Consider the following 19,036-nt stretch of genomic DNA (forward strand, 5'->3'; position numbering starts at 1 on the left):
GCTTGTTATCAGTCTGGTTTAAAAATCCAACTTCAGCAGTTGCTGCAGGCACTGTCCAACCTTTCATATGGAGTTCCCTTTTTATGTGATTTGGATGAATAACGTACATACCTGCGTATTTTGTCTGACTCACATTATTAGAAGAATGAGCATCTTTACCCATGGACATTGGTGTTCATTTGCTCGATAAATTGTGAAACTTAAGATGTCTGGTCATGCCTGTTGTAGTTTTTGAAATGTTACAGAGCTTTTTAGAACAAACGTTGCCATAAATATTATCTCCATCCTATGTAAAATAATAGTGGCTCCACGACTTTAGTTTTTGTGTAGCCTTACTTATTTGTCCCACAACTTTATTCAAATGAAACCTGAAACATTCGAGTCATGAGCACAGCGAGCTGCAAATGTGTTTGTGTAGTATCAGCATTCACTTCAAATAACAACCCTGGCACTTGTTGTCAGCACAACAACATGCACCGCTGTGCCATTTCTCATTAGATTCTTAAGAATTACTTGAGAAGTAGAAGCTCAAGGAACTCTCAGTGTGCTGAAGTCACCATTCCATCCTTACTCTGAGGCTTGAAGGTATTGCAGTAATGAATACCGCATTATACTGTCCAGTTGAGGGAGGAAATTGATGTATCTAAAAGGGCAGTCATAGAAACAAGATAGTAAAATATCTGTATAAGGAAGGTACCGGTGACTGAAACCTCGGATAACAATAAAAACTTTAATTTATCAACAAAAGAAGGAAATACAAAAAGTTCATGGAAAGAAGGGAATAAAGTAATATAACTCACTTAGGAATTAAATCAATAGGAAACACTGGGAAGCTAAAGGGAAAAGAAAATAGCTTCAAGAAAAATGTGAACAAATTGCAAAGGAAGTGGTTGTCGGAAGGTTAAATTTAGCGTAAAGAAGGGCCAGATAACTTTCAGAGAAGTTAAAAGCATAAATGGCTACACTGAATGCAAATGGAATTCCACTGTTAAATGGAGAGATTGGAGAGGTGAAAAAGAGTATATTAAAGGCCTCTATGATGGGGAGAGGAATCACCTATTGACATGAGGGAAGAAAAATTGAATGTCAATTTGAAAGACATAAAGGTTGACAGAGCTTTGTAGAACTTACTATTAAACAAAACAGAAGGGATAGACAGCATTGCTTCAGAATTTCTAAAATCATTGGGGAAAGTGGTAGCCAAATGATTATTCATATTAGTGTATAGAATCTATTAGACTGGGTCTTGTCATTGGACTTTTGGAAGAGTATCATCTACACAATCCTAAAGGCAGTAAACACAGATAAATTTGAGAAATGTCCATAGCTAGCACAACTGCTCATGCATCAAAGTTTCTGGCCAGAATAAAATACAGAGGATTGGAAAAGAACATTAATCAACTGTTATGTGCCCATCAGTTCAGTCTAGGAAAGGTAAAGGTGGTTGTTATGTTGTGCTTGATAATAGAGGCTAGATACTTTCGTAAGATTTGTGGAACCAGCAAAACATTTGATAATGTATAAATGAAGATCTTTGTAACCCTCAGAAAAATAGGTGTAATATGGAAGCAAATATGAATAATATATGCTATGTGGAAAAACCAAGAGAGAACAATAAGAATAGTAGACCAAAACAGAAATCCTTGGATTAAAAATAATATAAAGCAGGTATGCAGTCTGTCCAACATGTGCATCAAAGAAGCAAAGATAAAAACAAATATAATGTTCAAGAATGGGAGTAAAATTCAGGGTGAAAGGATATCAATGATAAGACTCATTGATGACATTGCCATCTTCAGTGAAATGGGAGAAGAATTACATGATGTGATGTGTTGAGTGGAATGAACAGTATAATGAGCACATGCTATAGATTGAGAGTAAACTGAAGAAATACAGAAGTAAGGAGGAGCAGCAGAAATGAGATTAGCAATAAACTTAACATGGGAACTGGGGCACGGAAGTACCTCTTTGCCTGTTGTCTTAGAAGCAAAATAATAGGCAAGATGTACTGCAAGAATCTTAGAAGCAGACTAATATAGGCAAAGAACATTCTTTGCTAAAAGAAGCCTAAAAGTATCAAACATTGGCCTTTATTTGAGGAATAAATATGTGATCGTGAATAATGGAATGTGTAAAAACCAGAGAAAAAGAATGAAAGCATTTAAGGTGTGGTGTTACAGAAGAATGGTGAAAAATGAGTGGACTGATCAGATAAGAAATGAAGAGGTTCTCTGCTTAGTCATGGAGGAATGATATTTGTGGGAAACAGTAACAAGGAGAAGGAACAGGGTGATAGGACATATGCAGATACATCAGGGAGTAGTTTCCATGGTACTATCAGCAGTCATAGAAGCCAAAAATTGTAATGTAAGACAAAGATAGGAATATATTTAAAGGAAATTTTGTGTGTTTATTTACAATAAAAAGAAAGCCTTCTTTGGCTATTAATCACAGTGACAGAAAAAAAATTATACTTTACAGAGAATGTGAGCTCACAGTCAGCAAATATTCATGTGTACTCCATAATTTCATGAGGTACTGGGAAGAAGTACAGTGATATGCATTCTAATATCTGATACCACCATCAGAATGCAAAACCATTTCATTGGCACAATAGAGCTGTTTTTCATACATTTTGTACATTGTACAGGAAAAGTAATCTGTACTGTCATGAATAAAAACACATAAGAGAACTCAGTGCCTCAGTAGAAAATGGGTGAAGTAATAAAGCAATAAGAATGAAACAGTTTATATTAGTAGTGGTAGAAAGGGGAAGATTTATTTATTTTAATGACATGCATATTCATTTGAAGCAAGGATGTGGAATAAGTCAAAGAGTGTACAAATGTAAATTACATAAAATATTTAACAAGGGAAAGTGCAGTTAATTTAAAGAGTTGTAGGGAAAATAAAAACATCAAACCAGAACAAAACAGAAGCAAAGTGGGACAAAAGAAGACATACTACAAGTATGAGCACATGTTGTAAAACAGTAAATAAAACAAAATATTGAAAACATGCACATAAAAAGTTTTATCAAGTAAATACATCTTTATTTTATTTTTAAGTAATAAGTAATGCACTGTTTGTAAGTAGACTTCTGATGTTATTCAGCAATGAATTAAATGTTTTAATACTGGAATGCTTCACACCTTTCTGTAGCAAAGTTTGAGGTTTTTGAAAACCGTTATGATGCTTCTTATATTGTGATCACAATACATCTTATGTCATCATTGGGAGATACAAAACTGGCATTCTGCAGATTGGAGAGTGGAATGTTAGAGCACTTAATTAGGTAGGTAGGTAGGTAGTTTAGAAAATTTAGAAAGGGAAAGGGCTAGCTCAAAATCACATATAGTGAGAGCTAGTGAATTTTGGTGGTGGGAGGAACAGGTGAATACAGGGTTATAGCCACAAAATCAAATACGGGTGATGGAGGGGTGGGTTTAATAATTAATAAGAAAATAGGAATGTGGTAAGCTACTATTAACAGCAAAGTGAGTGCATTATCATAGGCAAGGTAGACATGAAGCCGAAACCTAACACAGAAGTACGCGTTTACAGGCTAACTAGCTCCACAGATGATGAAGAGATTGAAGAAATGTATGATGAGATAAAATAAATTATTCAGGTAGTTAAAGGAGGTGAAAGTTTAATTGTAATGGGAGAATGGAACTCAATATTAGGAAAAGGAAGACAAAGAAAAATAGTAGGTGAATATGTACTCGGAGAAAGGAATGAAAGAGAAAGTGGCCTAGTAGAATTTAGCACAGACCGAATTGTAAACAAGGTTGTATATGTGGAAGAGGCCTGGAGACTCCAGAAGCTTTCAGATTGATTATATAACAGTAAGACAGAGTATTAGGAAGCAGATTTTAAATTTTGACATTTCCATGGCAGATTGGCACTCTGACCACAATTTATTGGTTATAGACTGTAGATTGAAACTGAAGAAATTGGAAAAAGATAGGAAATTAAGGAGGTGGGACCTGGATAAGTTGAAATAACCAGAGGTTGTTGAGATTTTCGGAGGAAGTGTTATGGATCTATTGACTAGAACAGTAGAAAGGAATTCAGCAGAAGACAAATGGGTAGCTTGAATAGATGAAATAGTGAAGGCAGCAGAGGAACAGGTAGGTAATAATATAAGGCGTAGTAGAAATCCTTGGATAACACAAGAGATATTGAATTTAATTGATGAGAAGAGAAAATATAAAGCTATATCAAATGAAGCAAGTGAAAGAGAATAAAAATATTTAAAAGACGAGAGTGACAGGAAGTGCAAAATTGCAAAGCAAGGCTGGGTGGAGGACAAATGTAAGGATTTAGAAGCATATTTCACAAGGGGGAAGGTAGATACCGTGTACAGGAAAACGAAGAGGCCTTTGGAGAAAAGGGAAGCAGCTGTATAAATATCAAAAGCTCAGATGGGAAACTGGTACTAACAAAAGAAGGGCAAGCTGAAAGGTGGAAGGAGTATATAGAGGATCTATCCAAGGGAGATAAACTAGAAGGCAAGGTTTTAGAAAGAGTAGAGGGGCACAAAAGGGAAGCAGTGGTTGAGAACGAAGTGAGACAGTGTTGTAGCCTATCATTGTTGTTGTTGTTCAATCCGTATACCGAGCAAGCAGAAATGGAAACAGAAATTTGGAGTAGGAATTAAAGTCCAGGAAAAAGAAATAAAAACTCTATGAGGTTTGCTGATGACATTGTAATTCTGTCAGATACAACAAAGGACTTGGAAGAGCAGTTGAATGGAATGAGTACTGTCTTGAAAGGATGATATAGGATGAACGTCAACAAAAGCAAATTGAAGGTAATAGAATGTAGTCAAATTAAATCAGGTGATGATGAGGGAATTACATTAGGAAATGAGACACTTAAAGCAGTAGATGAGTTTTGCTATTTGGGCAGCAAAATAACTGATGATGGTTGAAGTAGAGAGGATATAAATTGTAGACTGGCAATGGCACAGAAAGTGTGCAAGTCCTCCAGTGCTTACAAAGAGCATAAATTCCTTTAGAAAAAAATTCTTTTGATAGTCCGCGCAACCACTCGTGTACCGCGTGGCGTACCTCTTTATCAGAATGGAACCTCTTTCCTCCCATTGCATCTTTGAGTGGTCCAGGCATATGGAAATCACTTGGGGAAGGTCTGGTGAGTATGGTGGATGAGGAAGACACGCAAAATGCAGGTCTGTAATTGTTGCAACTGTTGTATGGGCAGTGTGTGTCCTTGCATTGTCATGTTGCAAAAGGACACCTGCTGCTGACAGCAATCCATGTAGCTTTGATTCGATTGCAGGCCGCAGATGATTTTTTAGGAGATCTGTGTGTGATGATGCACTGGTGACAGTGGTCCCTCTAGACATGTAATGCTCCAGAATGTTGCCTTTTTCTTCCCAAAAGAGAGTCAGCATAACCTTCCTGCTGATGGTTCTGCTTGAAACTTCTTTGGGTTTGGTGATGAGGAATTGTGTCATTCCTTGCTTGCTCTCTTCGTTTCTGGTTGGTGGAAGTGAACCCAGGTTTCGTCCCCAGTAACAATTCTTGCAAGGAAGCAATCACCTCATTCCAAGTGCTGAAGAAGTGCTTCACAAGCATCAACTTGTCGTTCTCTCATTTCAGGAGTCAGCTGCTGTGACACCCATCTTGCAGACACCTTGTGAAACTGGAGCACATCATGCACAATGTGGTGTGCTGACCCACAGCTAATCTGTAAACATGCTGCAATGTCATTCAGTGTCATTTGGCGGTTTTCCTTCACTATGGCTTCACTGCTGCAATGTTCTGTGGAGTCACAATTTGTTGTGCCTGACCTTGACGAGGAGCATCTTCCACTGAAGTCACACCATTTGCGAACTTCCTACTCCATTTTAGACTTGCTGCTGTCACAAACATGCATCACCATACTGAACCTTCATTCGTCGATGAATTTCAATAGGTTTCACACCTTCACTACACAAAAACCGAATAACAGAACGTTGTTCTTCCCTGGTGCAAGTCGCAAGTGGGGCAGCCATCTTTATACTGATACTGCGATGGTATGTGTGCATCTGCACTATGCTGCCACGTACAGGCCATTCTGCACGCTGTTTGTAGCACCAACTTACAGGATAATGGCGCGAAATTTAAATTTTCCATTACAAATTTAAGGTTTTCATTTGACTCACTCTCGTATATTTTGAAGCTGTAGTTAGTAGTCAGTGTCACAAGCTTCTTAAAATGATTATGTCAGAGATTTCTGGGGAACTCTACATATACCTCAGGTGAGAGAGAGAGAGAGAGAGAGAGAGAGAGAGAGAGAGAGAGAGAGAGAGTGGGGGGGTAACTGTGTGTAATAGTTTTGCCTACATATTATAGTTATCAGTATTCTAGAAATATCTTTATTCCTTCTCCATTTGTATCCTCTCTGCAAAGAAAAATAATACCTGCCCTTGCTGATCTATTTTCAATTGCAGCTGAGAACCCAGACAGCTTCTTTATTCGAATCACAACATGGTGCAATGTTGCTGCCATTGCTAGACACCCATTTCACTGAAATATGCTACATATAAAATCAAACAATTCAGTAAATGTTCAGGTGCAGTCTCTGTGGGAAAGGATGATTACATTTATGGAGGATGCCTTGCTGTAATCGTGTCAAGACTGAATATGAAACAAGTCTTACATTTATGAAAGTAATAACTTTCTTAATGTCAATCACTACATTGAACTGATCAGAAAGATTTCATTGTATCAGTCTGAATATTTGTGTGCATACAGGAAATGGTGACGGGAGCTCAGTGGAGGATGAGAAAGCACACCATGGAAGTGCAACTCTACCTGGTGGATGCAGTTTAACATCCACACATGCCTCATCGTTGCGCTTTCCTTCAGATGAAAATTCAGAGTGCAGCTCTGTGACCAGTGAGAGCTTACCTGCAGGAGGTGGTCACCAGTTGCCACAGTCTCCTCCTCCCCATCAACCTGCAGCGCACCACACTCCGCAGGTTTCATATTCTAATCTGGAATCTATCCTACAAGAGCTACATGAGCGTGGTGAAGACTGTGAGCGGCTTCGTGAAGAGCTGGAAACATTGAAGGTATTTTTGTCATCTTTTTTCTCCCTCCACTATCCACAAATTGCTTTTTGGCTACTGAATTCCTGTAAGAGTAGTTATTCTTTCAGGATTTCTGTTATAATTGTTTGTAAGCACTAAAAGAAACTCAGTTGCATCGCAGTGATGGAAAACGCATGAAATAATAAATTATTTATCAGAAAAAAAAACAAATTTAAATGTAGCTTAAATTTATGAAAGAAGTCATATTATACAACACCTCTGCTGTAATTTCTGCCCAGCATTTTGTTTGTGTGTGACCATCAACCAGTTATCCAACCAAATTGATGGCCACTACCAAACTATGGTAAAGAGCAGAGTTGACCACCATTGACAGTGCAGGTTTCTCAGCACAACATATTCTGTTTAAATGGCTGCTTCACAACCTGTGCTATCTGGATTCTGGATCCCCCCCCCCCTTGCACCATCTTCTCTGACATATGTAGATAAGATTTGTCCATGCAACACATCCTTTGGCCCTGTATCATCTGATCTCAAACTCCACTAGCCCCTGTCCCACTCCCACCTCCAATTGTGACCTGTAAGCCTAACTTCACTTCTCCTGTACTAACACCATCCTGTCCATGGCCACCTCTTCCTCTGGTCTACATTTGTCCTCCCAATTGAGATGTTTGTATTTTCCCACCTCTGCGTTGCAAATTTTTTTTTTTGTGTGAAATGCCCAGTCGATGCGCTGTTGTTTTCACATCAATTCTACCAACATTGAGAGTTGTTTAGTTCTCGGGGTTTTGTAGAATTCCTGAATTCATGTCTCGTCGCTGTGCAGCCTATGAAAAGGATTGCGGAAGACTCCCAAATAAATTCCAAAGTACAGTGCAGTTTTAATACCAATATATTTCCAGGACTCTGGTGTCCGAGCCTGGTGAACTGTACCAGTTACATCACATGTACCCAAAGTTGACATCAAACGACACAGTGTTCACAACAATCAACAAACGAGTGAGCCTACAATACATTTGCTCGCAACCCTAGCCAAAAAACGAGTGCCCCAAGGCACCTGCGTGACCTCTATTTATACTTTTGTTAACAATTACCTACAATGAAAATTACAATTTTATGTAAAATCACAGTTAAAAGTTAAACCGAATATGAGATACACATTGCTAAAAATTGACAATCTCAGTGCTGAACAAGGTGAACCTATTTTCAACTTAGTTACGAGTTAATATAACATTTTCTGACTAATTACGTTACAGGTAACAATTACATTTCTAAATTTGTTTATAACAAATCAACTAGTGCCTGAATTTTAGTGCTAACATATATCGGAGATTCAATTAACATGCTTTATTTATATGTTCTATTTAATTTGCTGTAGTAATTTTATAATGATAGGTTTATTGGTACATCCTGACCATGTGCACTGTTTCTTTCGATTAGTTACAGTATTAATTTCACATTTGTATTGTGTTTCTCACATAAGAACAATGTTAAATGCTTTTGGCACATTCAAAATACACACGGTGGCTTTTACACATATAGTTTCAGCAAAGCATCGTTTTCAAATTACATGTATACTGAAATAGTGGTTATTTTTGTATGTAATTTGGAAACAGGTCACTTTACAATTGGACAATTAGGACTGGTGTTTGTCTTTAATGCTCTATGAGGGGTTGTGATAGGTAGCAATGAGATACAGTAATATTTCACAATCCACTCCTCTACGTGATTGTGTGCTGCACACAACACCCTCTGCCTGTAGCTCACCGGTGCCACAACATTATCCTCTGTACCCTCTACCTCTTCGTACCAGCTGTCAACCACCCTTCCCCAGCGCCTCCTCCCACGCCCTGCCTCCATTTCCCATATGGAAACATTGGTGCAGGCTATGGTTAACCAGCTGTTGAAATTTGGAACACCAGAGACTAAAGTAATGGACCCAGGCACTAACTTTATGTATGAGCTATTGAAGCAGTTATGCCTATTATTGTGCATAAAGAAGTTACAATCTAGTGCACTACAGCTGCAAGTGAACAGCAGAACTGAAAGTTCACAGGACAGTGGGGAAAATGTTGAGTTATGATGTAAATAGTAGCTGCAATAATTGGAATGCCCTTCTATGTCGTGCCATATATTACTTGAAAATCAGCAAAAACATGGGGTTATCCTTCTACGAGGTTGTTTTTTGCCAAAACATGTGATCTCCTTTTGGATTATTCCAACTTACTGTGGGAGGAGATACATCTTCTATTCGAGATTTTGCTAAAAAGTTAAAACACATCTGGTTTTAGGACAAAAAGATGAAGGCTGCATAAAGACAGGAAGACACCCACAATGAGAAGGCAAAATTGTCTTCTTACCACTTCGGACAGTGGGTATGGTTATCTACCCCTTACATGCCAAAGGTGAAAACTAAAAATTCATTTCATATTACCAAGGGCCCTTCCAGGTTACCTGCCACCATCACCAGAACCATTGTTCTAAACACCAATTACTCTCAATTAACCCACCTGCCAGACATACCCTTAGAGATATTGCCCAAGGAAGTCATAATCTTCTTAAATAGCACTCTGTACCTGACTCATTGGCTTCATTGGACCAGATTATAGCAGCAGTAAATGGTTGCATGATGATGGAATCATAATAGTAGTAGTAGTAGTAGTAGTAGTAAGTTAAGTTGTGAAGGGGGAAAAGCAAAGGTAGACCTAGAATCTTTGTGTTTAATTAACCACCACAAGAATGAGATGGTGTACGTAACAGAACATAAAAAGGAGAGTAAGAACAAGCCAAGGAGAAAAGTCACAAAAAAATTGTTACACTCAGACTTTGTGCAGTAGAATATCAAATGTCTCCTTGTGGGTGCGGGGGTTATAATATGCCCGAGGTATTCCTGACTGCCGTAAGAGGCGACTAAAATGAGTCTCACATGTTTCAGCCTTTGTGATTGTCCCCTGTCGGGTTTGACCTCCATTTTTCCAAATTTTCCTGAAGAGCGAGCCAATTGGGGAAGAGTGCCTTACATGATGCATCGTGTCCATCGTGCATTGCGACCTTCAGCATCCTTCATCATCGTGGCTTTGCTGTCCCGCTCATTCTCCATCTTACTGGGTGTATTTTCCTCCATCCACTATGCAGCATTGTTTTGTGTATCAACAATGACCAGGACTTCTTTGCACCTCAAATCCCGCACAGTAGCCAGTCTGCTGAATCTTGCACTGTTAACTCCCCGTGTATGCCAAGGAGTAGGTGCCCATCACCCTGGGACATCGGAACTCCTGGCAATGGCCATCCTGCGAGGTGGCCTTGGCTGAGAGTGGTTGGCATCAGGGTGGATGACACGCCATGAAGCGTACTAAGTCATCTCTTGCTGGTGGTCCAACACCAGCACTCTCTAAGCGGTCGAGGTCTAACTTCAATGCGAAGAAGTATGATACCAAATAGTTCCCCTCCCTGGCCACACCATGGGAAGAACGCAAGGCTAAGGATAAGGATGGCAGCAAACCTTATTTGCCCCGGTACCTCATATATATGAGCTGATGGGGAATCTTCATGGGAGCATTTAGAGGACAAGTTTGGGGAGGTGGAGAGATTGTCCAAAATGTGATCCAGGTCAGTCTTGATAAAAACAGCATCCTCTGCCCAGTCAGAGGCATTACTCACCTGTGACAATCTGGGGGATGTTTCTGTTTCCATCACGCCCCATAAGAGCTTAAATATGGTCCAGGGTATTGCACTACTGGACATTAAAATTCGTACACCAAGAAGAAATGCAGATGAAAAACGGGTATTCATTGGACAAATATACTAGAACTAACATGATTACATTTTCACACAATTTGAGTGCATAGATCCTGAGAAATCAGTACCCAGAACAACTACCTCTGGCCGTAATAACGGCTTTGATATGCCTGGGCACTGAGTCAAACAGAGCTTGGATGGTGTGTACAGGTACAGCTGCCCATGCAGCTTCAACACGATACCACAGTTCATCAAGAGTACTGACTGGCGTATTGTGACGAGCCAGTTGCTCAGCCACCATTGACCAGACGTTTTCAATTGGTGAGAGATCTGGAGAATTTGCTGGCCAGGGCAGCAGTCGAACATTTTCTGTATCCAGAAAGGCCCGTTCAGGACCTGCAACATGTGGTCGTGCATTATCCTTCTGAAATGTAGGGTTTCGCAGGAATCGAATGAGGGGTAGAACCACGGGCCGTAACACATCTGAAATGTAACGTCCACTGTTCAAAGTGCCGTCAATGCGAACAAGAGGTGACCGAGAGGTGTAACCAATGGCACCCCATACCATCACGCCGGGTGGTATGCCAGTATGGCTATGACGAATACACGCTTCCAATATGCGCTCACCGTGATGTCGTCTAACACGGATGCGACCATAATGATGCTGTAAACATAACCTGGATTCATCCGAAAAAATGATGTTTTGCCATTCATGCACCCAGGTTCGTCGTTGAGTACACCATTGCAGGTGCTCCTGTCTGTGATGCAACGTCAAGGGTATCCGCAGCTGTGGTCTCTGAGCTGATAGTCCTAGCTGCTGCAACCGTCGTCGAACTGTTCGTGCAGATGGTTGTTGTCTTGCAAAAGTCCCCATCTGTTGACTCAGGGATCGAGACGAGGCTGCACAATCTGTTACTGCCATGTGGCTAAGATGCCTGCCATCTTGACTACTAGTAATACAAGGCTGTTGGGATCCAGCAGGGCGTTCCGTATTACCCTCCTGAACCCGCCGAATCCATATTCTGCTAACAGTCATTGGATCTCGACCCACGCGAGCAGCAATGTCATGATACGATAAACCTCAATCGCGATAGGCTACAATCCGACCTTTATCAAAGTCTGAAACGTGATGGTACGCATTTCTCCTCCTTACATGAGGCATCACAACAACGTTTCACCAGGCAACGACAGTCAACTGCTGTTTGTGTATGAGAAATCGTTTCGAAACTTTCCTGATGTCATGACGTTGTAGGTGTCGCCACTGGTGCCAACCTTGTGTGAATGCTCTGAAAAGCTAATCATTTGTATATCACAGCATCTTCTTCCTGTCGGTTAAATTTCACATCTGTAGCACGTCATCTTCGTGGTGTAGCAATTTTAATGGCCAGTAGTGTATATTCCACAGGGACATTCTTGTGCAGTCTGATGATGAGCAGTGCGCCAATTTGGAGCAGCGAGGTGTTCAATTTGTCCGGCATGTTCATTGGAGTCTGTGGGATAATCAGTTTACCACCAGTGATTTCATTTTGGTGATACATTGCCTGAGAAGGTCAAGGTAATGGTCTACCGCTGTGACGTCAAGCCCTATATCCCTCCCCCGATGCGGTGCTTTAAGTGCTGGATGTTCGGCCATACGTCTTCCCGCTGTACTTCCAGCCTCACACGTCGACATTGAAGATACCCATCACATCCCAATACTCCATGTGTGTCCCATCTGTGTCAACTGCGCGGAGCATCATTCACCTTGCTCGCCAGACTGCGGGATTTTACAGAAAGAGAGGAAAATTATGGAATACAAGACCCTGGACCGACTGACCTACACTGAGGCTAAGAGGAAATTTGAGAGGCTACATCCTGTGCCTATGACATCATCTTATGCCACCACTACCTGAACAATAATAGCCATATCACTACCGTCAATTCCCGTCAGCTCTCAGAGCTGTAAGACTCCACCTGCCTCCTTGATGGTGGTAGGCCTATCCCTGTTGCTCCTGCACCACCTACTTTGGGAGCAAACCCCCCCCCCCCCCCCCCCCCCAAAATCATCGGTGACATCAGTCCCCACTTCTCAGCTGGAGAAGTGTAAGTCTTCTTTGGCTCCTTTTGCTAGGAAGTGGTCCCTTGGGTCACTCCCTTCCCAGGTTCATACCAGTAGTAAAGCAGACACTTGCCAGTGGTTGTAGCATCTACATGTAGTTGGTCATAGTGCTTCACAGTCCTCCTCAGTCCCCGAGACTGAATCAGTGAAGCCCTCCCAGCCGGAAAAACCTAAGGAGCAGCGAGAGAAACCAAAAAACAAAAAGTCCCCATGCACACCATCGCTACCTACAAGCTCTGCGTCTGAGCGTTAAGTGGAGATTCTGTTGTCTGCTGAGGACCTAGATACCGCTGGGTCCTCAGACACAATGGATATTGATCGCACAGATACTCGGTCAGTGGCAGCAGGTGACCCTGAGGCGTAACCTGCCTCCATGAGTGAGTGTTTCATGCCTTCCCTGCCTCACAATAACATAATCCTCCAGTAGAATTGTGGTGTTTTTTTTTTTTTTTTTTTTTTTTTTCCCCCCTGCACCTAGCTGAGCCAAGGCAACTGTTAAGCTTTACACCTGCTTTCTGCATTGCCCTCCAGGAAACCTGGTTCCTGGCAATGCAAAGCCCTGCCCTTTGCAGTTGTAAGGGATATTACAAGAACCATAGTGAATACAATAGTATCAGGTGGAGTTTGTGTCTGTCCTGAACTCGGTATGTAGTGAACCTGTGCTCCTTCAAACTCGTCTTGAAGTTGTGGCTGTTAGGAAAGGACGACACAGGAAATAACTGTCTGCAACGTATATCTTCCTCCAGATGGAGCAGTAGCCCTGAACGTATTGGATGCCCTGATTCAACAACTCCCTAAACCTTTCCTACTTTTGCAGATTTTAACACCCATAACCCCTTGTGGGTTGGTACCATGCTTGCTGGCAGAGGTAGAGATGTCAAAAACTTACTGTCTCAGTTTGACCTCTGCCTCCTAAATGCTGGGGCCACTACACACTTAAGTGTCACTCATGGTACTTACTCAGCTATTTATTTATCACTCTGCAGCCCAGGACTTCTCCCATCTGTCAACTGGAGATCCCACGTTGACTTGTGTGGTAGTGACCACTTCCCCATCTTCCAATCACTCCCCTGGCATCATGCCCATGGACACCTACCCAGATGGGCTTCAAGCAAGGCAGACTGGAAGCTTTAACCTCTGCCGTCACGGTTTAATCTCCCCCCATGGTAACATCAATGTGATGGTTGAGTGAGTCGCCAGGACAATAATTTCTGCAGCGGAAAATGCGATCCTTTGTTCCTTAGGGTGCCCCCGGCAAAAGACAGTACCTTGGTGGTCGCCGGAAATTGCTGAGGCCATTAAAGATCGTAGGCGGGCTCTACAGTGACACAAGTGGCACCCTTCCCTGGAGCATCTAATAGCTTTTAAACGGCTCTGTGCCCGCATTCGCCAGCTTATAAAAAGACGGGAAGAGAGTCCTGGGACCGGTACATCTCAAGCATTGGGTGCCATACTTCACCTTCCCAAGTCTGGACGAAGATCAGACATGTTTTTGGGTATTAGACCCCAACAGGTGTCCCTGGCGTTAACATAAATGGCATGTTATCTACCGATGCAAACACGATTGCTGAGCAATTTGCTGAGCACTATGCTCGAGCCTCTACATCGGAGAATTATCCCCTGGCCTCTCAAACAGCGGATGAAAGGGAAGGTCCTTTGTTCACTACACACCACAGTTAACCCTCTTCCATCCAACTACAAGCGACATTTCCTCATCATCTTCAACCGGATCTGGTGCGATGGTGTCTTTCCATCGCAATGGCAGGAGAGTACCATCATTCCAGTGCTCAAACCCAGTAAAAACACGCTTGATGTGGATAGCTATCAGCCCATCAGCCTCACCAACGTTCTTTGTAAGCTGCTAGAATATGCGGTGAGGTGGTGGTTGTGTTGGCTCCTGGAGTCACATGGCCTACAGACTCCATTCCTGAGCTGTTTCCACCAGGGTCACTCTACCACTGATAATCTTGTGTCCCTCGAGTTCACCATCCGCACAGCCTTTTTCAGATCCAGCACCTGGTTGCCATCTTTTTTGCCCTATGAAAAGCTTACAACATGTTCTGGCAACATCATATCCTTGACTCATTATATGAGTGGGGTCTCCGGGACCCACTCCCAATTTTTATCCAAAATTTCCTGTCGCTCCGTACTTTCCATGTCAAAGTTAGTGCCTCCCATAGCCCCCCCACATCCAGGAGAATAGGGTCCCGCAGGACTCCATATTGACTGTATCTCTATTTTTAGTGGCCGTTAATGGTCTAGCAGCAGCTGTAGGGCCATCGGTATCACCTTCTCCGTATGCAGACAACTTCTGCATTTCGTACTGCTCCTCTAGTACTGGTGTTGCAGAGCGGCACCTACAGGGAGCCATCCACAAGGCACAGTCATGGGCTCTAGCTCACGGCTTCCAGGTTTCAGCTGCAAAGTCATGTGTCGTGCACTTCTGTCGGTGTCATACTGTTCATCCTGAACCAGAACTTTACCTTAATAATGATCCACTCACTGTAGTGGAGACATATTGATTCTTAGGACTGATTTTCGAAGCAGAATTGACTTGGCTCCCTCATCTTCGTCAGCTTAAGTGGAAGTGCTGGCAGCACCTCAATGCGCTCTGCTGTCTGAGCAACACTTAACTTTGGTGCGGATCGCTCTAAGCTGCTGCAGCTCTACAGAGCCTTTGTTCAATTGACTATGGGAGTCTGATTTATGGTTTGGCGGTGCTCTCAGTGTTGCGTTTACTCAACCCAGTGCACCACCGTGGTGTTTGACTAGTGACGGGAGCTTTTAGGACAAATCCAGTGACCAGCGTCCTGGTGGAGGCCACAGGCATTGAACTTGCTGACAGGCTAGCCAAACAGGATACGCGGAAACTGCTTACGGAGATCAGCATTCCTGTAACTGACCTGCGTTCCTTATTACGCCGCAAGGTTTTTTGGGTTTGGGAGGTGGAATGGCATAACAGTATGCACAGCAAACTGCATGCTATTAAGGAGACTATGAATGTGTGGAAGTCCTCCACGAGTGCCTCTTGCAGGGACTCTGTGGTTCTCTGCCGGCTCTGTGTTGGCCAGTCTTGGGTCACCCACGGCTATCTCCTGTGCCTTGAAGACCCACCTCAGTGTAGGTGTGACGCCCGGTTGACAGTGGCCCATATTCTGTTGCGCTGTCCTACTTTGGCTGCCGTGCGACAAAATCTTCGGTTACCGGACTCGTTGCTATTAATTTTAGCTGACAGCGCCTCATCGGCTGATCTAGTTTTATGTTTTGTTTGTGAGAGTGGGTTTTATTATTCTCTTTAAGTTTTAGTGCATATCCTTTGTCCCTCTGTGTCCTCCAGCCTAGTGCTTTTAGGCTGGAGGTTTTAATGTGTTTCAGAGTGGCTGGCTTCTCCTTTTCATTCTCATGGTCCGCCAGCCATGGTAATCTGCTTTCTTGTTTTAATCTCTTCTACCTGTTTTTTGCATCTCTTTGTGGTTTTCTTGTCCTCTTTTGTTCCTTGTAGTGTTTGTTGCCTTTCTGTTGTGCTCGTGGTTTTTCCTTACTTTCGGTATTGTACTGTATGAGGTGTGATTGGAAAGTTTTAAGAATGGATCAGCTACTGCTTACTGGTTTGGCGTTCAGGTACACGGAGGTTAGGGAGTGTGTCATTGCCTTGTCCTTGAATGCCCTCTTGACAGGAAATTGCATTTCCTTTATTCAGTTCGTTGTGACAGCTGGTTGAGTGTGGGTCTGTTAGGGCTTGTTGCCAGATTCTGTCTGAGTGAAAATGGACATAAAAATGGAGCAACAAGTTTATTTGAAATTTTGTTTTAAAACCAAGAAATCAGCTTCTGAGACTTAAGAACTATTGAAAACAGCTTTTGGAGATAATTGTATGAGCCAGTCAAATGTTTTTGTCTGATTCAACAGATTTCAAAATGGCCATGAATCATTTGAAGATGAACCACAGTCCGCCCATCCTTCCACCTCAAAAACGAATGAAAATCTTGTGAAAGTTCACGACTTACTGCACTCTGATCGTTGACTTACAATTAGATAGATGGCTGATGAACTTAATTTAAGTTTCTATGCTGTTAAGTCAATTTTAACTGAAGATCTGAACATGCCTCGAGTGTCCCTAAAATTCATTCCAAAAGTGTTGTCAAGTGACCAGAGACAATACTGACTTGAAGTGTGCCATGAACTGATCAATCAGGCTAAAAATGACTCAGATTTGTTAAACAGGGTGATTACAGGTGACGAATCATGGATATATGGATATGATCCTGAAACTGAAGTGCAGTGTTCGCAGTGGAAGACCCCAGATACACCATGACCGAAAAAGGCACGGCAAAGTTTGTCGATGGTGAAGACAATGTTGGTGATTTTTTTCAATTCTACTGGTATTGTGCATCATGAATTCACTGCTGGGGACAGACAACTAACAAGGAATACTACAAATGTGTCCTTGAGTGTTTGCGTGAAAAGGTGCAGAAGAAAAGACCATTATAGAAAGACAGGAGTTGGGTGCTAAGCCGTGACAATGTTCAGGCTCATTGTGTCTTCTCCATTGTTGAATTTTTGACCAAATTCAAAATTCCTGTGCTTCCATAGCTGCCATATTCACCTGATTTGGCCCCTGCGGACTTCTACCTGTTTCCTAAACTGAAATTTTCACTGAAAGGGAAACAATTTGACTTGATTGAAGACATCCAGGCAAATACAGAGAGCGTTCTTAACCACTTCAGGTAAATAATTTCCAGAATGTTTCCAAAAGTGGAAACACCATTGGAGTCAGTGTGTTCAGTCAGAAGGGGACTATTTTGAAAGAGATGCATCACAGTAGCTTGTAAGTACCACCACTGTACAATTACAAGCCCATTCTTAAAACTTTCCAATCACACCTTGTACATCTCATTTGTTTTATTCTTTCCATTGTGGGACTGATTTAACAGGAACAAGGGACTGATGACAAAGCAGTTTGGTCCCTTTGATGTAGTCGTTTGACCAGCGTTCATATATAACATTATAAGATCATGCCACCTATGCTAGGATGAGTAAAAATAGTTTTGTCTCTAAACCTTGAGAGTTATTTGACAGAATTGAGTGAGTGGAAGGTGATGCAAATTCATTGTGTTGGCACTCATCGATTGCTGTACACTTGTTTGCCAGCTATGCTAGGACTCGAACTACTTTCAAAATGCAACATTTCTTTCCTCAATGCCTACAGCAGTCACTGCAGCAGGAGGTGAGTTTCCTAAGCCAGGCATTGACAGAAGAACGCTTCCGCAGTGAGCGTCTGGAGGAGCAAGTCAACGACCTCACTGAGCTGCACCAGAATGAAGTGGAGAACCTGAAACAGGCGCTGGCTGACATGGAGGAGAAGGTGCAATACCAGAGTGAAGAACGACTCCGTGACATCCACGACATGCTAGACAGCTGCCAAACAAAGGTAGGTTGATGTGCTGATGATGGCCATTGTATGTTCTGCTATTAGACTATGCTGACTCCACACTGGAACTGGTCTGTGTTTTTGATTTTATATATTATTTATTTTTCTGTTAATGAGATATCTTTTTCTGGAATTCAGAAAATTTTTAGTTCTTGAAAGGCCAGTGTAACTTAAGAAAATTCAATCATTTTTCTATTACTTTTGTTTGTCTTACTTGTACGTACTGTATAACATAAATTACAATTGGTGAAACACAGAGGTGTGTGTTTATTGTGTGAAGTACTATGGGCACTGACTTCGACCTGATCACAAATCACTAGTTGGACAACATGGAAACCAAAGAGAGAGTTAATTAAAACAAGCAATGTTTAGTAAAAGGCCACAAGACTTCCCTTAAATCACAAACCACAAAAACAATGGCAACAGACCAGAGTTACTCTAGAGGCTTCTTACCATGTAATTTCCCCAATGCTTGCAGGTTGGACTCGTAACAGAGTTGTCACATTTTGACCCAACAAGGGCTACAAATTGATATTTAGTGTACTGTAGTTCACCTGTATAATCATTTATTCACAAACTACAGTTGTGGGTGATTGAATTAGAGATGAAGACAGATATTACATTTGAGCCAAGAGTTCTTCTGCTGCCATGGCCAATCGAATAGTTTGGCCTGTCATGTCATCTACCCCATACTGACTATTCACACAGC

At 42.0% G+C, this 19,036-nt stretch overlaps 1 protein-coding gene across 3 annotated transcripts in view; it reads left to right on the forward strand.

The window, feature by feature from the left end:
- The window catches only part of LOC124612400 (transmembrane and coiled-coil domains protein 2), a 188,219-nt gene that overhangs the window by 142,572 nt on the left and 26,611 nt on the right, over positions 1-19,036 (forward strand). For 2 of the 3 annotated variants that reach the window (XM_047140583.1, XM_047140581.1), the window contains 2 exons: positions 6,765-7,084; positions 18,106-18,327. In XM_047140583.1, the coding sequence (XP_046996539.1) occupies positions 6,765-7,084; positions 18,106-18,327 (542 nt within the window). The remainder of the gene's footprint in view (positions 1-6,764; positions 7,085-18,105; positions 18,328-19,036) is intronic. The other variant, XM_047140582.1, reaches the window with a different exon arrangement.

Source organism: Schistocerca americana, chromosome 4 (genome assembly GCF_021461395.2).
Source record: "Schistocerca americana isolate TAMUIC-IGC-003095 chromosome 4, iqSchAmer2.1, whole genome shotgun sequence".
NCBI classification, from domain to species: Eukaryota; Metazoa; Arthropoda; class Insecta; order Orthoptera; family Acrididae; genus Schistocerca; species Schistocerca americana.